Source organism: Calidris pugnax, unplaced genomic scaffold (genome assembly GCF_001431845.1).
Source record: "Calidris pugnax isolate Ruff unplaced genomic scaffold, ASM143184v1 scaffold196, whole genome shotgun sequence".
NCBI classification, from domain to species: Eukaryota; Metazoa; Chordata; class Aves; order Charadriiformes; family Scolopacidae; genus Calidris; species Calidris pugnax.
In genome coordinates this window covers 3,246,362-3,272,968 of record NW_015091042.1, presented here as the reverse complement: position 1 = coordinate 3,272,968, position 26,607 = coordinate 3,246,362, and the positions used below count along the sequence as shown (strand labels likewise).

Sequence of the window (26,607 nt, the reverse complement as noted above, 5' to 3'; positions counted from 1 at the left end):
GTATGTTTGGGGAAAGTCACTGCTGACTTTTTGAGGACTTTTTGACCTTTTGTATCATTTCTTGCATGCAACTTTTAATGGCTTTTTTTTCCCCCATTATCTTGAACTAACCCCTGATTCCCCTCTGGGATGCATAGCTCGGGGTTTTTTTTTGGTAAAAAGGCCATGATAGGGAAAGACAATTCAAGTCTGGCAGTGGAAGAAAGAAACAGAATTTATATTACTTGAGGAGTTTTATCCTAGCATAGGATAAGTGGCTTTGGAGAAGGCCAGGAGACTGTGAAGAGTATGGAATTTTTATGGAGTCTCTCACAGGAGACTGTGAAGAGTATGGAATTTTCTTCTGGTCTTTAGTGCAGTTTTGTTCCCCCTACAAATTTGTAGAGAGCTGGTCTAGCCTGTAAAATCAGTTTTTCTGTGAAAGGCAAAAGGTTTGGCTTCTGCTAAGCTTGAAGAAAAACGTGAATATTGTTCAAAAATAAAAATGCTTTTTTCTGAATATGCTCAATGCAAACAGCATTTTCTCTTCTAGGATAAACTAGGTATTTCAAACTTCCTCATGGCTCCAGTACTTTAAAAGCTCTGTCTTCTGATACAGAAAAAAGGTTATTTTTCATTAAAAATAAGCATTTCTTTTAGACAGTTTTGGGCCTGGTTTTCTCACCCATGTCTGTTACTATGTTTTAGGTTTTTTGCAGTGTCTTCAGAAGGAGTCAGGACTGAGTTTTCCATGGCTAGTTGCAGTTTGTACAGTGAGCTCTTCTTCTAGTTCCATATTCCACACTGGCTTTGTGGTGCTTTATTATATTAAGAAGGTTTGGAAATGTTGCTGTGCCAAAAGGTTGATTTCATAACTCCCTTATCTCTGGTTCCTGCTATAGTGTTTCTAGGCTTTCTGCTTTGAGAGCAAATCAGGTTACTCCCTCTATGGAAACCTGAGGAGCAATGACTTTGTGAAGCACCATGTTTGTGCAGTCAGCCAAAAACATCAAGTTGAACAAAACTTGAAACCAGTAATGGACTAATGTGTGGCCTGTCATTTAGGGCAACATATGGCTGATAGATTATACTAGCATTTGAGAAAATGTCATCCCTGTTTTGAAGATGAGTAACTTTTAAAAAATGCAGTAAATGTGTTGGAATTAAGTGGTGGATCAGAGTGAAAATGCTGCCTGAGGTTTTTACAGTGGCTCTGAGATAGTATTGGGTTTTTACAGTGGCTCTGAGATAGAGCTTTGGAAAAGATGACAAATTTTCTTTACTGAAGGGCTTTCATTTTTTGGTAGGAAACCAGAACGACGCAGATGAGCAAGGCCATCACAGTATGGAAATGGTGGTGTTTTTTCTTCTAAGAGTATCTGAACACAGAAACAATGACAGACTATTAACAGAAGCACTAAAATGGCAAAAGAGGGCAGAAGTAATGAAAAGATATAGTTCTCTTCTTTATTACGATGAATTCACCCGATTTCCATGCTGTATAGCCTTAGCTTGTGGTGGTGAACTAGCTGTGTAGTCTTGGCGTGTAGTAACAGGTTAGGAGGAGGGTAACAGATTTAAAAGTCTGTTCAGTTGGAAACAAGACACAGACCTCAAACTAAGAAAATGTGCGTTCTTTATACTAATTTATAAATTAACTTCTGGAAAACAAAGCAGACTGGGGGGAAAAAAAAAGAAAAAGTAAAGGTGGGTGCTGTAATGGAGCAAATCTCTCAGGAGTGATCAGAGGAAGTGTGTTCACATATTTGGTGTTTAAGTTCTGATGTGCTTATAGGGGAGCTTCTTCTGCTATCTGCCTGCTGCTTAGAGCTAGATCCAGGTTGCAGTGGGCTGTAAGTGATTGGATCTATTTCTTTGGTATGTGTTTATATAGAATTGATAGGCTAAATCCCTTAATCTGGTCATGGGAAATAATACATTGTCCAGAAAGTAATGTTTTGGAAAAACTACTTTAAGTACTTTAAGAATATCAGATAGTTTTTAAATGTACAAATACTTTAATCAAATATGAATATGAAGTAGAAATTACATTTGAAAAATGAGGGTGTCTGTGGAATGATGAACTCTTTCTGTAAACACACTTTACACTGTTCTTTTCCCAAGTCCAGTGTTAAGATGTTTTATACTTTGCTGTAACAAATACTGAAACATAGCAGAAATACAATCTAGGAATAAATATGCTTTAAAAGAAAGTTGTTTACAGTTATACTTTGCTATGTTCTGTAAACAGAATTGAGATGGGGATGAAGTGGGACCATATTTTTTTTAAGATAAAATTTATTTTAACCAAGAGCATTTCAGTGTTCTCTTTCTCACATTACAATCCTGAAAGAACTGTTTTGTTACTGCTGAGGGTGTGGTAAACAGCGGATGGGGAGAATGAGAGGCAGAGGGTGGAGAGGAACACGAGTTTTTTTAGTAGTCTTTATTGGAAAAATGTATTCTCAAACTACACTTCTGAAGTCAACACCACAAATTTAAGGATCTGTATAAAACAGGCTTGTGTCATTTATTACCTGTGGTGGCCCATATTGAATCATTCTGTTGGGTTTTTTTACTACTGACTGACTTGTGTACCCCAATACAGAACACTCTGTCAGTCTTCTGGTCATTATTGTTGGTGTGTTTACAGATGTGTCAAAATGAAAGGTTGAATTACCTGCCTTTTTTTCTTTTTTTCTTTTTTTCTTTTTTTTTTTTTTTTTTTTTTTAAGAGGGAGTTGAAAGTGGCTGTCTGTGGGACCTGTGAATTTGTGAGGGATTTTTTTTTTTTTTTTTTTTTTTTTTTCTTTAAGAGGGAGTTGAAAGTGGCTGTCTGTGGGACCTGTGAATTTGTGAGGGAGCCTGAATGCTGCTGCTTATTTTATGTTCTTTTCTTGATGATTGATTATGTTGCTGACCTGAAGGCATGAGTTTGGCCTCTCCTAAATAACTAATAAGGAACATTCTGTCAAGCAGAGATTTAGATGAGGGGAGAATAAAGATAGATTTTGAATCAAGCTTTGTTGACTTAAGATTATTCCAAGAAAATCAGCCTCTTGGGATTTCTTGGCATTGCTTGTATATAGCTTCAAGACACTGTGCATTTATCAGAACTGCAAAAGAAATCGGGCATGTCACTTCAGATACAGAAGCTAAGACTGTTTTAACTGAAGAGCATCTTTATTTCAGATAGCATTGAAAACAGCCAAAAGGCAAGGCCAAACATGGTAACAATGAAAACAAATGTTTGTTGGACAAAGCTGTCTTTATAAGGCATTCGTGAACAGGAGAAGCCATCTGCCGAAGACTGGTGGCTGAAAACAGATTTTAATTAACTAGCGCATCTTTAATGATCAGGAAGTCTACTTTTGATGGCAGTGTGCTTCTGTTGCAGTGAGTCAGTGGACAAAATGGGTATTTTGTAGCCTGTCACCCTGTTGTTGAGGCACAGCGAGACATCTCACCTCAATGAGACAATGAGGTGGCTTTCCTAAAGGCTGTCTTTCTTACCTAGTGCTGTCACTTTTATCAGGCAGTTCTACCTGCTTGTAAAGAAATTAATTTTTTTGCTTGTTTACTTCTGCTTAGAATAACAGTAGGTATTTAGCAGATTGCTGTGTTTTGGGCTTAGCTTTTTGAAGTGTGCTGTTATAAATGGATTTTTGTGTTCAGTGCTTGATAGATAATATGCACTTCTTATTATGTGATTTCTGTATCTGCTGACTAACCAGTTATCACCATGAGGTTCCCTAATAACCTCCTTCATCTCTTAGTTCTCTCTTATAAATCTTACTTGGATAATTCCTTGTTGTATGGCATGCTTTAGTAGAGCAAATGAACAGCAATGACATTTTGCTGCTCATGAAAGACAGTTTGTATCTTCTGTTGTGTCTTACGGAGAATGTGTGTTGTGACCTCTTACCTGAGCAAATACAGTATTTGCAGGTGTGCCTTTTGACTTCTCAGTACTGATTCCCCACGTTGCTTTTTTTCCACATTCTTTGGTACTACTAGGCTATCTTTTGTAGGTATGAATAAAATAATGACAGGAAAAGCTCTTGGACTCTGGAACTTGGCTATATGATCTAGAACTGTTAAAACCATCCCTGATACAGTTTTGGTCCAGGGCATCTGTCAATTTCCAAGAGCCTGAGCCATAAATCTGGGAGAATGATGTTAGCGTTCTAGCTGAGAGTTAGAGCTTAATGGTGTGGATCCCATCTGGTTGGCCTCAGTGCCATGTAAAGGTTCTGGGCGTATTCAGGTTACTTGTTAGATTAGGCATAGCCTCCTAAGTCCATCTTCCTGACTTGTCGGTTGAATCTTGTAGGAGTACGTAGAGCCTGTAAGAAGGCAAACAGGTAGTATTTTCTAAAAAGCATGCGTGATATATTTTTAATAATGGTATTCATGTGCTGTCAACATTTAACACCAGAAGGTAATGGCATTTCTTAAAGGAAATCCATTCATCAGTTACAGTTGTATAAACAATTTACTGTTCAGTGTCATTTATTTAATAATTCAAAAATGTAAATCTAAATAATAACTTAAAACATTGGGTATAAAATCAAGTGCAGTCCATCCTTGTTAATGATCTTCTGAACTACTTAACCTCCTGACAAATTTGTTCATGCAATTGGTAGTCAGGGCATCAGCCTGACTACCATGCCCTCTGTGCATGCAAGTCTTGCTTTTAAGGGTACTTCAGTTCCTTTTCTCTTGCTTATGCTTTCACTCCACTTATAAGTAGTCCACTTTGTACACAGAACCTCCACTCAAGGGGTTTACTGGCAACTGGCACAGGTAAAATAAGTGTTAGCCAATTAATTCACTCAAAGGGTGCCTTTTGTTGCTCTGACTGTAATGCGGTCATCTTTACCTTTCCTTCCCTTCATGAAGGGCATTTGTTTAGCCCTAACCTCTTCTGTGAAGCTTTCTATAAAGGAACTAAAGGTTTTGGGCCCCCTGGGTTGAGTTTACTTGAGGATGTGGAGAGGAATGAGAGCTGGCATTATTTCTTGTAACAATAATGAGAGAATCTTTGGCTTACTCTGTTCATCACGAAGAAAGCTTTTCTTTAACCAGACAAAGAAGAAAAGAGAATGTAGCAGGTTGTTCACTGATCTAAGCATCTCAACTTACAGCTAGTCTTTCTCTCTCTTTTTTTTTTATATAGTGTTTGTGTGGATCTTGGCATTGGGGTCCTTTGAAGCTGCCTCAAAGGTGCTTTCAAAGAGGGTACTAACACCTGTTTAAGGTCCTCTATCTTTGACCTTCCTCCCGTTGACATAGATAAGAACAGTTCAGAGGCACACAGAATAGTTATGGAAAAAAATTGGTAACGTGAATTACACTTTTGGGAATCTTAAGTCTTAATAAGCTCACACTTTCACCTTACTTATTTCTGCCTTCCACTCATGGTCATACCTCTGAACTTGGAATTCTGGGGTGACCTGACTGCATCGAGCTGTCCTCTCCAAATACTCAACTGTTTTGATTTTTCTGACTACCCTTTTGAACCTGTGTCTTCGCAACTTGTTCAGGTGATTTCAAAACAAGGTGTTTGATGTTTCATAAGACAACAGGAGGTCTCTTAGGATAACTTGAAATGCTGGTTTGAGGGAAATCTTCACTGCAGATACTAGTGTATTATAAAAACAGTTACTAGCGGTTACTGTTCTTTCAGATTGCTCGTTTGATACAGAACATTGCATGAAAACTTCTGAGTTCTTCCTTTCCATATTAAGGGAGTTATTTTACTTGGTTATGTTTCAAACAAAACAAAGTTTAATGGAAAAGTGCTTGATTCCATCTGTCTGAGTCTGGTAATTCTTTTGGGGGGGCTGGTCTTTAAAGAGACTGAGAAGAACTCAGAACATACAAGGGCAAATAGTTCACTGGTTCCTTCTTTTATTCTGGATAGATCTCATGAATACGTTTTCTTCTGACACAAATATTAACAAAATACAAATAGGAGTTGAACAGTGCTTGTTACATAAGGGCAGTCTTTTGAGCACAAACTATTGCTTATGACTTTCAGAAATGCTCCATTTTATGACTAGGGGCCTCTGAGAAGTAGATCTCAAGCTGTTTCCAGCTTCTGGCAATAGTTTTATTTTGTTGCGGCTCTCTTATCTGCTCAGGGCTGTCAGCAGTGCATTGGCATCTTTAAAGTGTCTATCTGGAAACCTTTCATAAGTAGCTTGATTCTGTCTTCTGCAGCAAAGATACTTCACTGGTGTTGGGATACCTTTGCTGTGTGTGCAATCATATGTAAACCTTCGTATGTCTGATTGTGCCTGCATAACTATAAACCTGAGGCTGATGGGTTTAAGTTACACAACGCATGAGGAAAAGCTATTATCCTTATAATTCAGACTGAAGTCCAGAATGCTAGCACAGCATTAATTTCTCATTTTGCTGATGCAGTGTGTATGTTTCTAAATGGATTTCTGCTGTGAAGGCCACATTCAGCCTAAAATTGGGGAAAGATCAGTAGGCTAAAATCTGTTCTTATGATCCAAGCCAACCTGCTTGTGTTTGACTCCCGTTTTCATTACATCAGTGCACTTGCTTTTCTGCCCTCCAGCAGCTCTGGTCAGTGGTGATGGTTTTGATCTCACTTCACTGGCAGATGGGCTTGATCAGTGGAATTCATTGCTGACTGCTTGATAACTGCATAATAACAAACAAGTGGATAGCACCAGTGACCAAGACGTGCAAACCTGGCAATTAAAGGGAACAGTTGGCCCAGAATGGGATGTCCTGAGGGTCCAGAGAACTGTTTGGAGTTGACACAACCATGATGGTGATGTGTCACAGGCAGCAGTTGGAATGACCACACTGGCACATCAGAAACCATTAGTGGTAGAGGAAGATCATGTTATAGAGTACTTAAGTAAATTGGATATATACAGACTCATAGGACCAGGTGGGATTCACCCCAGGGAGCTGGCTGGCATGATTGCAAGACATCTCCCTGTCATCTTTGAGAAGTCATGGCAATTGGGGAGGAACATCCTCAGTTACTGAAAAGTGGCAAGTGTTACATGCATCTTCAAAAAAGACAAGAGTGAACAACTACAGCAATGAGTGAAATAAATGGATATGTATCATCGTGATAGTAGAAAGATGGTAGAGTATTTGACTTGATAAGTCACATAAAAATGCTAAGGTGCTTCTGGATCTGTATAAATTCTGTCTGCAGGTGTTTCTATATCTGCTGTCTTCTGAAACTCATGCTGTTAGCATTAGATTACCTCATGGTTGGAAAACTTACTTTGGAAGTAAACTTTAGGCAGTTTGGAAGTAAAGTGCTGCCAGCAGGCTGTCATGTCAGCGCTGTGTCACTTAGGTGCATTTTGAGCGGGACTTGATGATGTGGTACTCACCACTGGCAGCTTTCTTCAAGCCTGTTTACAGGATGAGTGCTGTATTACTGTTGTTAGTGTCACTGAACAGGTTCAGGAAGGCAAAATGGAGTTCAGTTGTGCATTGACAGCGGTTCTGTGTAGCTGCTGAAATTAATTTGATTGTGGTGGCCTTAGTGCACGGCTGGAGAGCAGGCATGTCCCTTAGAATGGCAACACTGCTTTTCTCTTTGTTGTCTGTCTTGTCCTTGATTCACAGGCGGTTAAGCCATTTACAACTCAGCTGCTGAATACCAGTACATACAGATGACATGTCTCGTAGGCAAACTGAAGCTGGTGACAGTTTACCTTATTATGACATGCTGTATGTTGTAGCAGCTCAGTAGCTGTTTCACGACTCTCTGAGAGCTGACAACCTCGCAGTTGTTCTAAGCTATGTCGTTCCTGTTTGTGAGTTGAAATCTGTTTTTAAAATGGGCTTTCTCTGCAGGCAAGGCTCGAGCAAGTTTGGAACCATTTAAGTTTGCTTTTGTGTTTTGCTGTGAGGCAATTTACAGTGGCAAAAGAGACTTAAGTTTGTAAGCCAAGGTGAATATATTTTAATTTGGTTCTTCATATGGTTTATTTCCTACCTTGATTCTCAGTCATTACCTATTACAAAAGTACTGTCTGACTTTGAGTTTAAAAATGATTGGGTGATTATTCAGTTGTGATAATATAGTGTCATCTGTTTTGGGGGTATTTTAATACATGAGCAATAAATTAATGCTTTTGCAATGATACTTCTCTTAAATTTTGATGCTTTTTACTTCAAAAGGGGGAGAGTCTTTTTCTTCTGTGTAAATGAAATAAAGATTCACAATAGAAATTTTCCTCTTTGAAGCAAGGTGCCACGATGATGATCAAGCAATTTTACTAGGCAGCATGGAAGGTGATAGCCTAAAAAGCACAAGGGGACGCTGTCTTGATGGAACCCTGCTGAATCGAATAAAGATTTCCTATTTGCCAAGTCCACTGCTGTACAAAGTCCAATAGGTTATAGTGACAGGGTTACTGCTGAAAGACTCCTAGGAGTTTATTCTAAACTAGGGACCTCTGCTATGTTGCATTTTCCATACTCTGTGAAGAGTTGCTCCTATTCGAGAGCTTTGAGTGTTACAGCAAAGCTCTGCTTCTTTTCTTGCATTAAACTGCCACCAGTGGGGTTCTGGTTTTGAAAGAAACACTACATTTGACTGCAGCTTTTCTTTAAGGTAAAAGCCAATCTAATCTGCAGGTGATCAAAAAAAGGTGAAGATCTAAGTTTGAATTACAAAATTTGAGTGAAGAGCTGTATTCTTTGGAACAGGTAAGGCGATCCAAGATGAGGACTCTGGAATACCCTGGAATTACACATCCTAATTCTAAGATACTTGTGTCTGTTTTTTTTGTAAACTGAATTCTGTCTCAGTTACAAGAACATAACAGACTTTATTCACTAGTATTTGTAACTTTCTTATTCAGACAGAATAATGTTATTGATTTCCTAGAAGGTGATATTGAACATGACTTCTTAAATAAGATCAGAAGTGTGTTTTGTCTCCAGTGTGTTATGTGATTGATACATAATACTGTATTGTAGATCACAGACTCTCAGATAAATGTCTTTTAAATTTTTCAGTGTAAACTATTATTTCCGGCATGTTGTAGCAAACAAAAAATCTATCCTAGCTGAAATGACTCATGAATCCCTACCCTCAGGGTCGACTTTGAAGACTCTGTTTGTTTTAATTTTTAACCTGCATAAGTGAAAAACAAATACATAGATTTGTTGCTAGTAGCATAGGAGAAAGGAACTGGAATTTGTAATTGCCTGTCCAGGTACAGAATGAGGTTTCAGTGCTGTTTGCTGTTCAGGCACGTTTTTGCTGAGTCTGTCTCTTTCTGCTGAAGAGGATGCAGTGTGATACAGTGAGGTAAAAGATACTTTCAGAACAATAGTTAAACATCGTACATGATGCCCTCACAAGATTGAAGTGCCTCTCTTTGTGGCACTGTTTCAAAGAACCAATTTAAAATATATTAACAGATTAACCACTGCCTCTGAGCAGTGAAGTTCAAGTGGAGGAGTTATGTGAGATCAGCACAGTGTCTGTTGCGTGTGGTGAGGTTGGTCTGTCAGATGCTCTGTTAAGGGAGCACGTGGGTAATAGAAAACAGGCAATGATATGAGATTCAGCTGGTGGCATCTTCTGGAGTAGGTTGCATTGAAACCACCTCAGGGTGCTAAGGGTGGATTGTATTCTGGCTATTTTGAATTTTCAATAAAATGTGCAATTTTGTTGCCCATTGGAAATTGCAAGAAACGTTGGCATACTTTCATAAAAAAGAAGACGACTAATATACTTACTTTACAAACCAAATATAGCCCTCTATTTCCCCTTCTTAGAACCTGCTCTGCTACAGTTCTTTATTTTCCGAGGCGTGGGTACTAACCAACCGACTATTGCTTAACTCCTCTTCAGCTAAACAAAGTAATCTTTGTATTTTATATAAAATACAGCATTTCTAGGAATGTTCCAGGATATAAAGTTTTTTTTAAAAAAAGAAATAGTAAATATAATTATATCAAAAATACTTGTTGAAGACCTTCATATTAGCTAAGTTCTCTTCCTTCTCAGGTGAATAGGAAACCACTAATGAAGTGTTCATGCAGTGCTGTGCAGTGTGCATACCACAGTGTAACTGCTGCTGTGTGTGCCTGAGCCACAGCGTGGCCGTGCGCTCCGGCGGGCAAACAAACGGGTAATTTGAACACCTACATCCAGATCGCAAATAGGCTGGAGGGAAAGGAGGACAAGACTGGGGTTTTTGTTTTTGTGGTTTACTTGAATCAAGTTAAATTACTTGGCTTACTTGAAAGCCTAATGGCTTTATAATGGTTGTGGTCAGTCTTAAACTCACTCAGAGAAACTGAACTTTTTAAAAGCTAGATCTCTTTTCTTCAACCATTCATCAGAAATGAAATGATAAATTGATTTGTTCATTGCCATAGTATATAAAGCACGTATCGAGAACACAGATTGCAGGAGAGTCCTTAAAGAATATCTTCAAACTTCATTTGACTTCCTTCTGTCAATTTTAGTTTATTCACTTGGTCTTTCTCAATATGACAGTTCAATTTTTTAGTGTCTTTGTTCACTGCTTCTTCCTGTACCATCGGCCTCTATGTAACCTGCATCTCTGTCTTCTTACACCTTTGAGGGCTGGTCTGCCTCTGCTAACATGTTAAAAGCAATGGGACAAGCTGTATTTCTTCAACAGATAGTAAAATTAACTTCAGCTGTCTCAAGTTAAATCATATTTAGCCTTATTTAAGACTGTGGAGTGATTCATGCTGAGTACTAGAAAGGTAAGGTAGTGAAGTTTGGAAGTGTGTATGGCAGGGAAAGAAGGATGTGTCTTGGGGATTTGGAGATAAAATCGACTTAGTAATGAAATAGCTGCTTATGGCAGTTTGCAGATGGAAACATGCCTAAGACTGTTTTCGTGTCATAGGACTGAAAGGGGGCTGATATGGTCCAATGTTTAGATTTTCAGTAGAGAGCTTGGGAAATCCCAGTCAGTTCACCTGAGGTCTGCACCAGGCACATTAGTGGACATGGCAATAAAGGCTAGCACTAGTGAACACATAGGTAAATGTAGTGAAGGGAGGAGAAGGATGGACTCTGCTCCTTGAGAAAGACAGTGATACTTAAATTTTACCAAGGTCTTAGAAAATGCCACAAAGTATGCGGGTGGTACACATCTGGCAGGTTCCATTTCTTTGGACAGAGCCAGACTAATTCTGTTCACATGTGAGTTTCACAAGGTGATTTCCTGTTGTACTCTGTCCCTTGGGGTTTTTTCTCTTGGCCACTGTCAAGAGGGGTACTATCAGGCTGATCAGGCTCTGAGCTCACACTGTTTATTTTGTTTTAAGAGACAGAACTGAGCATAGCAAAGTCAGGAGTTAACTAACTGAAAGTTTCTGGAGACTGACACAGATGTCTTAAAGTTACTGTTTCACATGTGTTTTGGACTCCGCTGTGGCTATTTCTGGGGCGTTATGTACTGGGAATGCTGTAGATTTAACTTGAGCAGTATCTTGCAATTTCATTTCTTTGAATGCGTGTTTTTATGTCTCATTATCTCCTACATTGGTGTTGAAGGCATGAAATACATGTATCTTATGCTAACGTTCTCTTTCTCAGATTGACTGTCTTCTCATTGTTTTAAATCTTGAGTGAGATAAAACCTGAGGGGTTCTGGGGAGGTTTGCATGACAAAAACCAAAGGCTGTAAATCACATGTGGCACATTGGCTTGCTATGAAGGCTAGGAGATAAGGCAAGAAATAAAAATCATTCTTGGTATTTTGTCTGTTTAATGCCCAAGAAGATACGATAGGCAGCTCTTTGTCTAGATTAGTTCTTATATTTTTTGGGGGGGATTTTTTTGGGTATAACACACAGTCTGACTTATTTACTCTTGGGGAGTGGGTGGGGAGGAGCTGTGTTTTGTCCTCTGAATGTTGTTGTTCATAGTTTCATATCAGGGGTTATAGTTTAAGAAAGTTCTTTCAGGTTTCCACTTGGAGGCTATCCGTTACTAAGATGAGGTAGACACAATGATGCTGGGGGTAACTGTGTTTAACAGGGGCATATTGTACTCATTTCAGATGCTTCAGGATAGATACACGAGCTACCAAGATCAGTGTTTTTTATTTACCTGCAACTTAGATCAATTATTTGGCATCTCTTTGGTAAGTTTAATTTAATAGATGTAATTGAAATAACAGAATCTGTTAAGAGAAACTTTCCATTTAGTGCTCGCTACATGTAGCTGGGACTGTTACCTCTGATTTGTATTTTTGATCCTATAGAATGTGAGTATCTCGGATAGGCATAGGTTATATTGTAGAATGGTAGGAGAGGAATGCTGACAGATGTTATTTCCGTGCAGGTGAAGTTTCATTGCTCTATGGTAGAGTAAAAATATGTAAAAATGACCCCTCAGAATTAGTCTCAAAGTCCCCAGCCATTGGAAAGATCTGATGAGCAACAAAATTCTAGTAAAACTCTAGAGCTGCTTGCCTAATGATTCCAAGCTCTTAATGGTGGTTTCTTATTAAACCTCATAAGATGTTTACCAAGAAAGTATAGTTACAACTCTGTTATGTATGAGGAAAATAGAAATGTCAAAATAATTTTAAATGATAATGAAATACAAGAATGAAATCCAGGTCTTGCAAACAGCCTACAAGCACTTTCTATTAGTGTCCAGTTTTCTTGAATGTGAAGTTGGTAGGTTAAACTGTAAAGTTACGTGAAGCAGCTGTAAGTTCTCCTCGTGGATTTACTTTAAAAAGCTAGGTTATTCTTCCTCTCTTTTCCTGGTTTGAGGCTTCTTTCACTACTTGTACTGCTGCAGTTTTGCATGTTTTTCTACATGCGATGATGTCTTAAAATAAAACTTGTCTTTATATGTTGTAAACAAGCTGATCCAAAATTCTTTGTACAAGTGAAGCTTTGTTTAAAATTATGCAAAATGGGTTATGTGCTATAGGTCTCCTGTTGTGCAGTTGAAGGTAAAACAACAATCTTTACCTTCAGACAGTGCAGGATGCAATGTGGTTTGGAATGTGAAGGTTGGCTCCTGTCAACAACATTTACAGGTAGTACTAAGATGTATCATCTAATTATAAAAAAAATACAATATGCTGCAACTTTTAAAGGAAGGTGTTTTAACATTTAGTTTTTCCTCTGTTTTACAATGTTTCTTCTGTAAAACAGAATACATTTAATACATTTCCTTGCTGAGGTTCCAGCAGTACGGTGCAGATGTAGGCAGGCTCTATGTAGGCATCTGTGCTATGCAGAAGTAGGCAGATGTGGGATGCTGTTCCTCCTGAAGTTCTGGCATTTTGTCATAAATCATGCTAATAGATATGAAGGGTACACTTCTTATTTCAGTATGTCGTTACTGATCATTTGGAATGTAGTAGGATGTCTGCTTTGCTGTGGAAACATTTTTATGCAAACTGGAGGCTCGACTGTGGTGACCAGTGCATGTGTATTTTCCAAATTCTGTTGTGACCTTTTGTATTGCTCCCGAACAAGGGAAGACCGTTGTTCTAGACTGAGTAAATATACATGTACGTATGTGTGCATTTCACAGTTTTATATATATTGAAAAAATAGATGTGTGTGTGTGTGTACAGTTTGTATATGGTAGAGTATACAGCAAAATAAGGAGGCAGCCACTGCTTTACTCAAAGCTGGATGTTAATCATATGTTTTTAATTTAACTTGAGTAGGAGAAACTTCATGAAGAACTCAGGAGGCTTTGTTTAGCAAATGACTATACCAGACATGGCTGTAGTAGATATGTTCTAAAGCAATCTTTGAAAAATAAAAGGAGGTATTCCAACTTAAAAAACAAATTATGAATGTTGGAAGGCTAAAGAATTGTATATGTTGGTGGATTCCAAATGACTTTGAGTAATGTAATTCCATAAGCATGATGTCCGTGCTTATTGTTGAATAAGCGTTTTGTAAGCCTGGTGTTTAAGGCCCGTGCTTTGGTAGTGCTTGTGAAGGCACAGTGCAGAATATGTATCATGGAGGGATGAATTACTGTGAAAGGATACATTTTATTAATTGTTTTTTTTTCTTTCTCCTGAATTAGTTTTAGTGGTGGCAAATACCAGACTTCTTCTGTTATCTCCAAGCAGGTGTGTTCTACTTTAAACTGTAAAAGCTTGTTAAAGCTGAAGAGAGTTAAAAAAGACTTGCACCACCTTCATTTTATATTCTATGTATATTGTATTGTGTAATCGATAGAGCTGATCAGTTACTGTCTTGAAGACTGCAAACTGGAATGATGTAAATGTTCTTAAACATGAATTAAGGGAGATGATTTTTTAATTATTTCTCCTAAATAATTATCCTAGTAATTCAAGTTGTGAATTATGTGTCACCTCTGAAATACAACAACTAACTGTTTAATCAAAAGCTTACATCACCTGGGGCTTCTTGAAGATGACTTAATGGATATCACCCATGACACTTCCTCTTGAGATTCTTCTGAAAATTCTTGGATTCAGTGATGTAACTCAGGTGTAAACGTTTCTCAAAAGGCCAGAGAGTTGTAGTTCTAAATGAGATCATGTATGATAAGACCTGTTCTGAACTGTGTGGCTTTTTCTTTCCTCCTTGCCTTATGATTAGAACGGGGTTTTGGTTAATGTTTGATTCTCATAACATAAGACCCGAGTCGCTTACATGGATTTAGTCTTTATTTATGTCACTACAATGATGAAAACTGATCTCTTCCATGGGTAGGATTTCTCTAAATGCAAGAGCTACCAATAATGTAATCAGTGGTGCTGATCTTTCTATTAATACCAGCTTTCTGAAGGGGTTGTTAAAATTCTTTCGTTTTGTTATCTCAATAAGGTTTTCTGTTTCTTTTCCTTCTAGGCTATTTACTTTCTAGAAGAGAGGGTCAAGCAGGATCCCCTGAAAAGCCATTGTCTGATCTGGGTCGTCTCTCGTACTTGGCTTACTGGAAAAGTGTCATATTGGAATACCTTAACTGCCACCATGAAAAACAAATCAGCATCAAAGGAATGAGTCGAGCTACTGGAATGTGTCCACATGATATCGCTACAACCCTGCAGCAACATAGCATGATAGATAAAAGAGAAGATAGGTCAGTGAATCTTGTAAAAAATCAAAAAATACCGAGACAAAACATTCACTTTTTCTACTTACAAAACAGTTGATGTGAAAAATATCTGTGTAAAATTCTGACTTGACAATGAATGATAACCATCTTACTGAAGAAGTCAGTACAGACGTGTCTTGTTAGTGGGGTCTTGCATAGTGTTTTTCTCCCTAAACAAATAGTGGGTTTTTTGGATCCTCTTTCATGTTAATAGTTATTAGAAGGGAGCAGAAAGCTTCAGACATCTTCAGTGAAGAACTTTGTTTCATTCGGTATCATCTTCCATAATTAGAGTTCCTGACTCTTGCGTTGCAAATACCTTGCTTTGAATACCAGTGAGGGAAAAATTCAGGTTTGTGGGTGGCAGTCTCTCTCTCCACACCCCCTTTTCAGTCATTGCTGAATTCACACAAACACTGGGATCAGACCAGCTCTTCATGAAGTCTTCCCAAGGTACTGCGGATGCAAGTGACTTTTTAAAGTTTCTATTTAGTGTTACAACCAATGCTGAAATTTAGTGCCCTGGGAAAGTGAGTTCCTGTTTCGTGAATATCTTCTTTCTTAATGATCTTGGTTAATATTTTGGAATTTAAGTGGGCTGTTTCTGTTGTTAGGGCTCTTTTTTTCATAAAATGCCTTAAATGACTTTCAATGGTATTTGTTTCTGAAGATCGGCTTAATTCTATCAGGATATTCCAATCATAGAAAATTTTACAATTAAGCAAAACTGCCTTACAAACAGTGGGTTGCCAAAAAAATAAACTTAAGATCAGGAATAGCTCAGCCTCAATAACTTCTATGTGCGCCAGCACTAGTATTTAAAACTAACAAGTTTTGAACTAGTAAGAATGCCTCTTCAAAGAGGAGATTGGCTTACAGGATGGTGTTGAGTGTAGTAAGAGAAGTGCTGTTATTGCATTAAAATCTTAACTTTCTTGGGTCCTCATTTTTAGACAACCTGATGGGACAAATGCATTGTAAGGGAGAATCAAATACATATTCATTATTTATACACAGCTTCTTCCCTGTCACATGTTATTGTAGGCCTTGAATACTGACACAAGGGTAGAAAATACCTTTTTTTTTCATCTATAGAATTCAAATACTTTATGAGCAAGGTCGGTTAGTCATTTTCACAGGTAGTAAAGCTTAGACAGGGACATGAACTGACCTGGCTAAAGGCACCCAGGAGGTCAGTGGCTGAGCCAGGAAAAGAAATCACATCTTGGAAATTCCTGCTGGACGCCTTGGGTATGGCTTCTTATGATTTAACCTATATTTTGTTGATTTTTCTTACGTGTAGTTAAGTAGAAGTTTGTCACAATTCTGTGAAAGGATTCCCCTGGATCTGATGGGTTTTGTGGTGGTTTGGTGGGGTTTTTTTGTAAAGCCTTCTCACAGTGAAAAGCAGTGTTATCACTTAACCTACCTGACTCTTGCAGCATTTGAAATCCTTGCTAAAAACAAAATAATTTTGTTGTTTAAAACTGCATAATTCTTTTTAACAGGGGACTTTGGTGGGGTATGTGCTGTATATTAGCATACTGTGCTATTATGCTAGTCTATCTGCTTTTGATATGCTACTTCATTTCACAGTAATTAGAAAGTTGTTTCTACTGCATCGGCATAGGACTAATGTACATTTTTATGCTTCTTTACAAAACCAGTGTCTCTAACTTTCTTTCTTGTCTACTTAGCTGCCATCTTCGATTGTAGTGTTAACAATTTTTATCACTCTTTGCTTGATCCACAGTGCTTTCTATTTATGCTTTTGTATGTCCTATTAAAATTGAAAGTTGTTCTGGCAGTGACTGAATCGCCAACACGAAATGTCTTGCATGGATTTAGAGTAGTCAACTATAAAACCTGTACTCTCCTCTCTGGTGCCAGTCAACTATAAAACCTGTACTCTCCTCTCTACCTCTACCTCAACCTCCTCTAGTGATGTTGGGTATTGAGCTTTTGCTTCATGAACTGTTGTTCCTCAGTTCCTCTTAGTAAACAGTCGTAGGTGTAAAGGTATTGTCTGTGTGTTTCAGCTGATATTTTTTGTTTGATGTATCTGTTTGTTTACCATCTGTTTTCACAGACTATAGTGCAAGAGGATTTAAACTGTAGAAAGGCTGTTTTAGGTGATCACTTTCTAAAATTACTGTTTATTGGATTGTAGATTTGTAATTATTAGAAGGGAAAAGCTGATTTCAAGTCACATGGAGAAACTGAAAGCAAATCCACGTATCAATGAAGTAGATCCTGAAAGCTTGAGATGGACTCCTTTATTAGTTTCTAATGCTGCAGTTTCTGAAGAAGAGAGAGAAGCAGAAAAGGAGGTAATAGCAGAAACTTCTTATTCTGAATTTCCCTTCCTTTGGATTTCATCGCTCTGAATATTCAACATTAGAGTTTCTTAAATAGAGTGGTTTTAACTTTGACCACTGCTTAATGATCGAGGATACTGATATTATTGTAAAGCACAGTTTTTGGAAGCTGTGCAGCAAGACATGGTAACTTTGGGGGTACGAATATGAAAACTTAAAACATGAATCACTCGTCATGGAGCTGTATTTATCACTCTTGAGGTAGTCGAAGAGCATGTAATCAGATCAAATTTGGTGCAGAGCTCGGGGGCTACAGTGTCAATCGATTCTTTGTGTTATGAACTTGCTCAAAGTGATCCATGTCAGTGGGCATGTAATGTAGTGCTAAAGGACTTAAATCAATTCGCTGCATCATTAATAGTGCTAAATATCCCATGAAATGCAATCTTCTTTGGTTTGTTATCCTAACTGTTGTAAAGGGGCTACTAGATGATTCAGCTGCAGTGTTGTTGCTAGGTTAGCCAGCACTGCTAATCAGGGTTGACTTATTGTAACTCTTTAGCTGAACGTAAAGGATATGGCTAAGTAAATGCTGTTTCAGTGACCCGTTATTTTAACCTCAACCCTTCAGGCTGAGCGTCTGATGGAACAAGCTAGCTGCTGGGAAAAGGAAGAGCAAGAAATATTCTCCACGAGAACTAATAGTAGGCAATCACCTGCAAAAGTACAATCTAAAAATAAATATTTGCGATCTCCAGAAAGTGTGGCGGTGGTGGGGGAGCGAGGGCAATCCACAGAGCAATCTAAGGAAAGCAGCGAGGAGGATGGCGGGGATGAGAATCAGCAGAGTTCACCTCCCCGGCTGACAAAGCCACAGTCGCTGGCCATAAAAAGAAAGGTGTGTTACTTAATGGTTTGCTTTAAAGTCATTCATCTCTCATTTTAATCAAATCTTTATCATTGAAATAGCAATCTAGTTTTTTTAAGAAGATTTATTAGACTGTTTTAGTCCTTTCTGTATTGTTTGGACACCGAACAACTCCTGTTTTTTTCCCTTCATCCTTTTTTTTTATCATTTGGATTGTTCACAGAACCATAAAATACTAGGGACACAAAAAAAAATCAGAATTTCCTGTTAATTCTTAAACTAGTGATTGCCCTCTGCTGTTTGGCATTGGTATTGGTTCAATATTTTAATGGTTCTTCCTTTATTAATTTTAAGATGGAGCCCAGCTTGTGGGGTTCGTCTTTTTATTGCTTTTTAATAAAGGAACTCCTTAAAGGGGAATACTGTTTTTTCAAAAGCAAATGCTGTTAAAAGAAAAGAGCTGTTTTACCCATATTCTTCTAATTTCCAAGAGATTTAAATGTTAAACTCTGCTTACTGCAGTGCTTACATATTTCTTAATTTCATTGAAAAATCAGCTATTTGAATGGTTTACATTAGTAAAGTTAGCATCCCAAAGTTCTAAAGCACTCACCTTAGCATGTGTATTTCGGTGTCTCTGGTGAGAATTTGGGAATCAGAGTGTCCCTTTGCTTATACTTTAGATGAACAAACTTAAAAGTAACTATAAATCTGTGAGAATGCATAATAATAGAAATATAAACTGTTGAAGAGTTTTTTTTTCTTTATAGCAGCCAACTGTAGGATTCTATTAGTGTATTGTTGAGAGCCCATGTGAAGGTTTAGGAGCACTTCCTTTGTGGTTGTCTATTTTTCTGTATACATTCATTAATTCTAAAATAGCAGAAACTAGAAATGGGGAAGAATAAACTTTGATACTTGTGAAGGTTGTTGGGGAATTATAAATCTACAGAGGAAAAATGTGTAAGTGCAATTTATGTAATATTCTATGAATATTATTTGAGAAAAGGTAAAAGTCACTCCAATATGAAGAAAATTCTAGTCTTGATTTTCACCTGCAGAAGGGTTTCTGTGCATGTATAGATACATAACTACTTAAACTGGTGAGGCATTTTACTTTCAGATTTTGTCTACATTTTAATTTAATGCAATGTAAGGTATTTTTTGAATGAGTACATAGATAAATGTGCTTTCCAAAAATAAAATTATTGTCATTCAGAGTCAGCTAAAAAACAGGAATGCAGGATGAGTTATATTTGTGGAATTATTTTTCAGAGACCTTTCATACTGAAAAAGAAAAGGGGCCGTAAACGCAGAAGGATTAATAGCAGTGTTACAACAGAGACAATTTCTGAAACAACAGAGGTGTTGAATGAGCCATTTGATAACTCAGATGAAGAGCGTCCCATGCCGCAGCTGGAACCTACCTGCGAGATGGATGGGGAAGATGATGAGTTGAAGCCTGTGATAAGAAAAGCTTTTGAGTATCAGCCTGGGCAGCAGAAACAGGAGAAGGAGGAGGAGGAAGAGGAGGAAGAGCAGAACAAGGAGGAGAAAGATGTTCGATGTTACAGGAGTGATGACAATTGTACAAGTAAGTTGAAAATGTTCTTATATCTTCACAGAATTAACTTGTTAGGTGGCCTTCAAAGGAAGTGTTTATTTTTGTTATAAATCTGGGAATTTTTAATGAGATGTATTTAGCTGTTTTGGTCTTAAAATCTGACAATTTTAGTAATGCTTTGTGCTTAGAGGTGCTACTGGAGCCATTAATTTTGTGTAGTTTATTAGAATTCAGTTGTGGCTTCAGACTTTGTTTTTTGTTTCTATTGTGTTTACTTCTTTTGTTATTCCTGACCCATTAATATTATAATCTGGTTTTTGTGTTCAGAAAACAAATCTTTTCCAGTCTGAAGCACTGCACTCCTTGTCATGTTGCCAAAACCAACTTTTATGTCCCTACAACAGGACATTTTGTACAGGACATTTTGAGCAGGGGTATCACTGAAATATTGTCTAATACTGTTTTTGTTTCCTTGGTAAAACATACAAGCAAAAAGTAACATCTGATTTAGACAAAAATCTTTCTGTTCAGCATTGTTGGTAACTCAATGAGATGTTTATTGTTTCTGGGCATAATATGTCCTCAGCACTAGGGTCCCTATTTTTTTCCCTACAAAAGGGAGGGATAGTTTTAACTGTGTTCTTTCAAAGCTGCTTATCTGGTTTGATTTCAAGGATATTTCCTGGCAGAAAAGCTAATGGATGGATGGTGAAACTACTGATGAGCAATTCTGAACGTATACTCATCCGTTGACCTCCTGGCTCTCAAATTACACTTAAAAGTTTCAATTCTAGAATGAAAAACTGCATTCTCAGGCCCATATATTTACTGTAAGAAGCCAGTGGGTACTACTTTAGTGTTTTCATAATTGCATTGGAAGTTTACTCTTTGTGGCCCTCAGTTGAGGAAATACACACTCATGTCTATTCTGTTAAAAGGCCACCAAACAAGGACAACTTTACATATCAGTGTAAGTGTGTTTGAGCTGGAGATACTATGTCATTCTACTGTGGTCTGAGATCTGTTTATAACTCTTGTTCCAGAGTTTCTTAACACATTTTGAATTGATAAATTACTTTAGGGTTTATGTTTGAAAATATTGGTTGGTTTGTGCAAGCTAATACTTTTCTCTTGTCTCTGCTTATTGCCTCCCAAAGATAATACAGAAGATGCAGCTGTATTGGAAAAAAGCACTAAAGACAATCTTGAACCTTTAAAGAGTAAGCAGGGTTGGCCCAAAGGAGTTAAGCGTGGTCCATCTAAATGGAGGCAAAGCAAAGAAAGAAAACCTGGCTTTAAGCTTAATTTATACACTCCACCCGAGACTCCTATGGAGCCTGACTATCAGGTGCTGGTGGAGGAGCAAAAGGAAGTAGCTGAAGACAAGCCCTGCTCAGTTCCTGCTGCTACAGAGGAAGCAGTTAAAGAGCCTGTTGAAGTATTACCACCACCAGATGATGAGGTAAAAGAGGTAGAACCCGAACCTCTGCATCCACCCAGTGAACCCTTTGAAAAACAAGAAAATGATACAATGAAAGCTGGGGAAGAAGAAAGGAGTGTAGAAGAAGGTGGAATTAATTCAGAAGATCAAGAAAAAGACAAAGCAGAAGAGGTGTTTCTGCAAAAAGAGGAGTCCGTACATTTGGATGATCAGGAGGAGGAGGATGATGATGATGAAGAACCTTCTCACAATGAGGATCATGATGCAGATGATGAAGACGACAGCCACATGGGTTCAACAGAAGTGGAGAAAGAGGAATTGCCTGGTGAAGCTTTCAAAGAAATGATGGAAACACAGCAATCTTTTTTAGACGTAAATGTTCAAACTGGTAATTCAAATCAAGAGGACTTAATGGATTGTGGTGTTGACCTTGCAGCTGATGAGTGTGAAAGTGATCAGAAGGAACTTGCTACAGATTCAGACCCGGTGCCCGAATCTGATGATGATCATACAGATAACAAAGAGGACCAAAAAGCTGGGGAAGAGTTACATTCCGATTTCAAGGGAGAGAGTACCGAGAGCATGGAGATTGACTCCGAGACGGTTCAAGCGGTGCAGTCTCTAACCCAAGAAGCAAGTGAACATGAAGATACATTTCAGGACTGTGCGGAGACTCAAGAGGCCTGTAGAAGTTTGCAAAACTATGCCCATAATGACCAAAGTCCCCAAATGACCACACTGGATGATTGCCAGCAGTCTGATCACAGTAGCCCAGTTTCATCTGTGCACTCTCATCCCAGCCAGTCAGTTCGTTCTGTTAACAGTCCAAATGTTGCTCCTCTAGAGAACAGCTATGCTCAGATTAGCCCAGATCAAAGTGCCATTTCCGTGCCGTCTCTACAGAACATGGAGACCAGCCCCATGATGGATGTTCCCTCCGTTTCTGATCATTCGCAACAAGTTGTGGATAGTGGGTTTAGTGACTTGGGGAGCATTGAGAGCACAACAGAAAACTATGAAAACCCAAGCAGTTACGATTCTACGATGGGTAGTAGTATCTGTGGAAACAACTCTTCCCAAAACAGTTGCTCGTACAGTAGCCTTACATCTAGTAACCTAACCCAGAGTAGCTGTGCGGTGACACAGCAGATGTCTAACATCAACGGGAGCTGCAGTATGATGCAACAAACCAACATCAGTTCTCCTCCCACTTGTAACGTGAAATCTCCCCAAGGTTGTGTTGTTGAAAGGCCTCCGAGCAGCAACCAACAGTTGTCCCAGTGCAGCATGGCCGCTAATTTCACACCACCTATGCAGTTAACCGAAATCCCCGAGACTGGCAATGCCAACATTGGATTGTATGAAAGAATGGGGCAGAGTGAATTTGGAGCGGGGCATTACTCACAGCCATCTGCCACCTTCAGCCTTGCCAAACTGCAACAGTTAACTAACACGCTTATGGATCATTCCTTGCCTTACAGCCACTCAGCTGCTGTAACTTCCTATGCAAACAGTGCCTCTTTGTCCACCCCTTTAAGTAATACAGGGCTTGTTCAGCTTTCTCAGTCTCCACACGCTGTTCCTGGAGGACCCCAAGCACAGGCTACCATGACCCCTCCCCCCAACCTTACTCCTCCTCCCATGAATTTGCCACCTCCCCTTTTGCAGCGTAATATGACGTCATCGAACATCGGAATATCCCACTCCCAAAGACTGCAGACTCAGATGGCCAGCAAAGGGCACGTTTCCGTAAGAACCAAATCCACACCTCTGCCGCCTGCGGCTGCAGCCCATCAGCCACAGATTTATGGCCGTGCTTCACAGACTGTGGCCATGCAAGGGCCCGCGCGGACCTTAACCATGCAGCGTGGCATGAACATGAGTGTAAACTTGATGCCAGCCCCAGCTTATAATGTCAATTCGGTGAACATGAACATGAATACCCTTAATGCTATGAATGGTTATAGTATGTCCCAGCCGATGATGAACAGTGGATACCACAGTAATCATGGGTATATGAATCAAACACCCCAGTACCCTATGCAGATGCAGATGGGGATGATGGGAACCCAGCCATATGCACAGCAGCCAATGCAGACAGCACCCCACAGTAACATGATGTACACGCCTCCCGGGCATCATGGCTACATGAATACAGGCATGTCTAAACAGTCTCTGAACGGATCCTACATGAGGAGGTAGGCCCTTTGGAGGGGACGGACTACCAGACTGGCGTATTGGATTGATCTGCACAAATATCTTTTGGAGAGTACGATTTCAAAACCAGCAATTGGTGTGAATGCAAAAACATTTGTTGGCACCATTTAAAAGCTGTATGCAGCAGAAAGCCTTATACGAGTTTTTATTTTTTTCTTTATTTCTTGTTTTGTTTTCTTTTTGTTTCTTTTTTTTTTTTAACTTTGTGGGATTTAACTTTTCTTCTCTTTTCTTTGGGGGGAATTAGGTGGTTTTCCATTTTTTGTTTATTTCATTGAGCTTGAAGTTCTCTGGAAAGGAAGAACTCTTTCTATGAACTGCAATTACACAGCAGCTGATGGTTCAGAGCCATTTTATGTGCCTGCTCCCATTAAAAATGTGGATAAATAGACTCCAAAACTATCAGACAGTACTGGATCGTGAGCTTTTTCTCTCTCCTTTCCCCACATGTAAATGCCTTTTAGCAGTTCTTTTATTGTATTATTTTGTTTCTGAAGGTGACACTTCCGCATGCCGCTAATGTCTTTGTTAGTGACAGTGCATTTTGTAGTACTGTACAAGTGTTGTGCTTAACAGTAAGCCATTTCTTAATTTTTTTGCCTTGATTAGGTTACCCTAGTTTGAGGGGTAAAAAAAACAGAACTATATTTTTGTTAATTATAAAACTTGTAAAAAATAATAAAAAAAGCTGCAAAAGCTATTCACATTTTGGTTAGTTCAAAGGGTTTTATTGCTGTATGTTTAGTGTAAAGTTGAGACTCTTTTCCATTTTTGTGACCAGTTTCTTTGGGGCTGGGGTAGGAAAAAAGGCAGCTTTCTGTTTTATAAATACTGTTATGTTTTTTTGTTGATTGAAACATCTCAGTGTTTATTTGTCAAGTTTTGAAACATTTTCATATATGTCCAAATACTTGGCAGGATTTAAAAAAAGAAGTAGTGAATTTGGTGTAAAGTTGCTATTTTATGGAAATGCCTCTAACTTTACATTTTCATTCCATCTGTAGATTTTTCTATCTTTATAAAATATTGGAGTTATTTTTTAAGGGAAAAAATAGAGCAGTAGCGTGTGAATAGCTCAAACTAAGCTTACAGATCGCATGTAAAAAGCAAAAGTTATTTGTGTCTGTTTATATTGCTTCCTTTTTTGTAGCCTTTGTACCTGTACAGAGTGACTGTAAGGGCCGAACAGAAGAGGCTTGATACATGTAAAAATAGGACCCAGTGACACTCTTGTATTTATCTGTTATCTTTTTAGTCAGTCACTTAAAAAAAAAAAACACAAAAAAACCACCCAAGAAACAAAAATAAAAACTGCAAAAAACAACACCCCCCTCCCCAAGCTGTACATTTTAACATAAAATAAATTATGATGAGCCATTTTTAGCCTCTTGTGTCTTGTCATAGTTTGATGTTGCATGGGAATTACCTCCTGAAACAGTGTTTGTTACAGTGCTCTCAGATGCTTGATCTAAAGCCCATTAAAGTTGATGGGGTTTGGATTAGGCTGTTAGAGCCTACATGTAGGTTACTCATCATAATTGCATACACCTTGTGAAAATGAAGATTATCTAAGATTATTTTTTTTAATAATCTTAATAAAATATTGAATAAATATGTATTTAATACATTACAAGGTTGTCAATATTTAATGTATGAAACTTCTTTCCTATAGAAAATGTTAATATATTATGTTAAAAGATATATTATAGTAACAAATACGATATTTGGACTGTGTCCTAATGATAGAATTGTAATCTCTTCCTTTGTCATTATTGCTGGGTTACAAGATGATGCAAATCTTGTGTTGAACTTCCAAGTTCTGTGTATGTGCATGTATATGTGCGCACACAAACACACATACACTCAGATATGAGCACTTCTAATCTAGCAATAGAAGGTCTGTAAAAATCAAGAAGGCTGTCTACGTGGAGCTTGTGAGTGGACCAAGTTTTAATTGGGTAAGTGTGAATCTGCACCAGAAAAAAATCCTTGTAATAATTTTCCCAAATGACTTCTAATGTGATCGTGGCCACCAAATTCCCTCTCTAGGCCACTGACACTGCAAGAAGGCTGCTAGTCAAGGCAAAAGTCGTCTTGATTGAAAACTCTGTGTCCCCATTCCAGTATATAAAGCACCTTTATAGGTGGTATTTCATGTGCTCAAAAGTTAAGAGAAATATGTATTTCTTTAAATAATACCCTTGAAGTGTGTGGTGTTGCCAACTCAAAAAATTGATAGTATAGATTCATGCGCATAACCTGTTCAATTTTAATATGATGGGGCAGCAGTCTGAAATAGCAGGTCTGAATGGGAGCTAAAATTGCTGGTCAGATGGTAATTTGGAGTAACTTGTGTTTTAGGAGTTCAGAATGCTTGATAAGGAGAGCACAATACGACAGACACCTTTGCTCATGCGCTGATGCTGTCAAATTTACTTTTTGAAGGCAAAGGGTATTCATAGTACTTAAACTGTGTGTGTCTTCAAAGGCAGTCACGTTTTTTTATGCTTAGGAAAAGGGAATGTGAACTCAACACAGTTACTGTGCAGCCTTCCAGAGTGTATAACTAGGACCCGGTGTCTTGAATAATTGTATCTCAAACCAGCACTATGTTTTGTGACTTTTCATTTGTTTGCTTCTTTGGTGAGTGAAAAAGGCACTTTGGTCTTTATCCGCTTCTGTTTAGTTTCAGGTTTCCAAGCCTGTAACATACAGGCAAATCAGACCTGCTTGCCATTTCAGTGTGTGCTAACCTGAAACAGAGCATCCTGACTCCAGCATGCTGCTAAAATTCTGCATTTGCAATATATGGATTAAAACTTGGGTGGAAAGTGATGTACTGTGTGTGCACAACAGGCAAGTTTACAGTATTTTTAAATTTATTTATTTCAGAACTTAATTCTTTTTAGGTGGACAAATGACTTTCCTAAGTCTTTTCCCATAATGACTATTCAGCTGTGAATTTCATTACCACACTAAAATTTCTGTTTTATAAGAAAACTGTATTTTCCTTGACAGATCTACCTGTTCTGTGTATTGTGTGCCCATTGCAGTGTCAGTTTTGACTCTGCTCTAGCACTATCCCAGCTGAGAATTAGC

General features: G+C 38.3%; 1 protein-coding gene across 4 annotated transcripts in view; it reads left to right on the top strand.

The window, feature by feature from the left end:
* The window catches only part of KAT6B (K(lysine) acetyltransferase 6B), a 105,928-nt gene extending 81,043 nt beyond the window's left edge, over positions 1–24,885 (top strand). For all 4 annotated transcript variants that reach the window (XM_014956326.1, XM_014956325.1, XM_014956327.1 and 1 more), the window contains 5 exons: positions 14,854–15,085; positions 17,271–17,430; positions 18,050–18,316; positions 19,562–19,880; positions 21,008–24,885. In XM_014956326.1, coding sequence (XP_014811812.1) covers positions 14,854–15,085; positions 17,271–17,430; positions 18,050–18,316; positions 19,562–19,880; positions 21,008–23,493 — 3,464 coding nt within the window. In that variant the 3' untranslated portion in view covers positions 23,494–24,885. The remainder of the gene's footprint in view (positions 1–14,853; positions 15,086–17,270; positions 17,431–18,049; positions 18,317–19,561; positions 19,881–21,007) is intronic.
* The last annotated feature ends 1,722 nt before the right edge of the window (positions 24,886–26,607 follow it).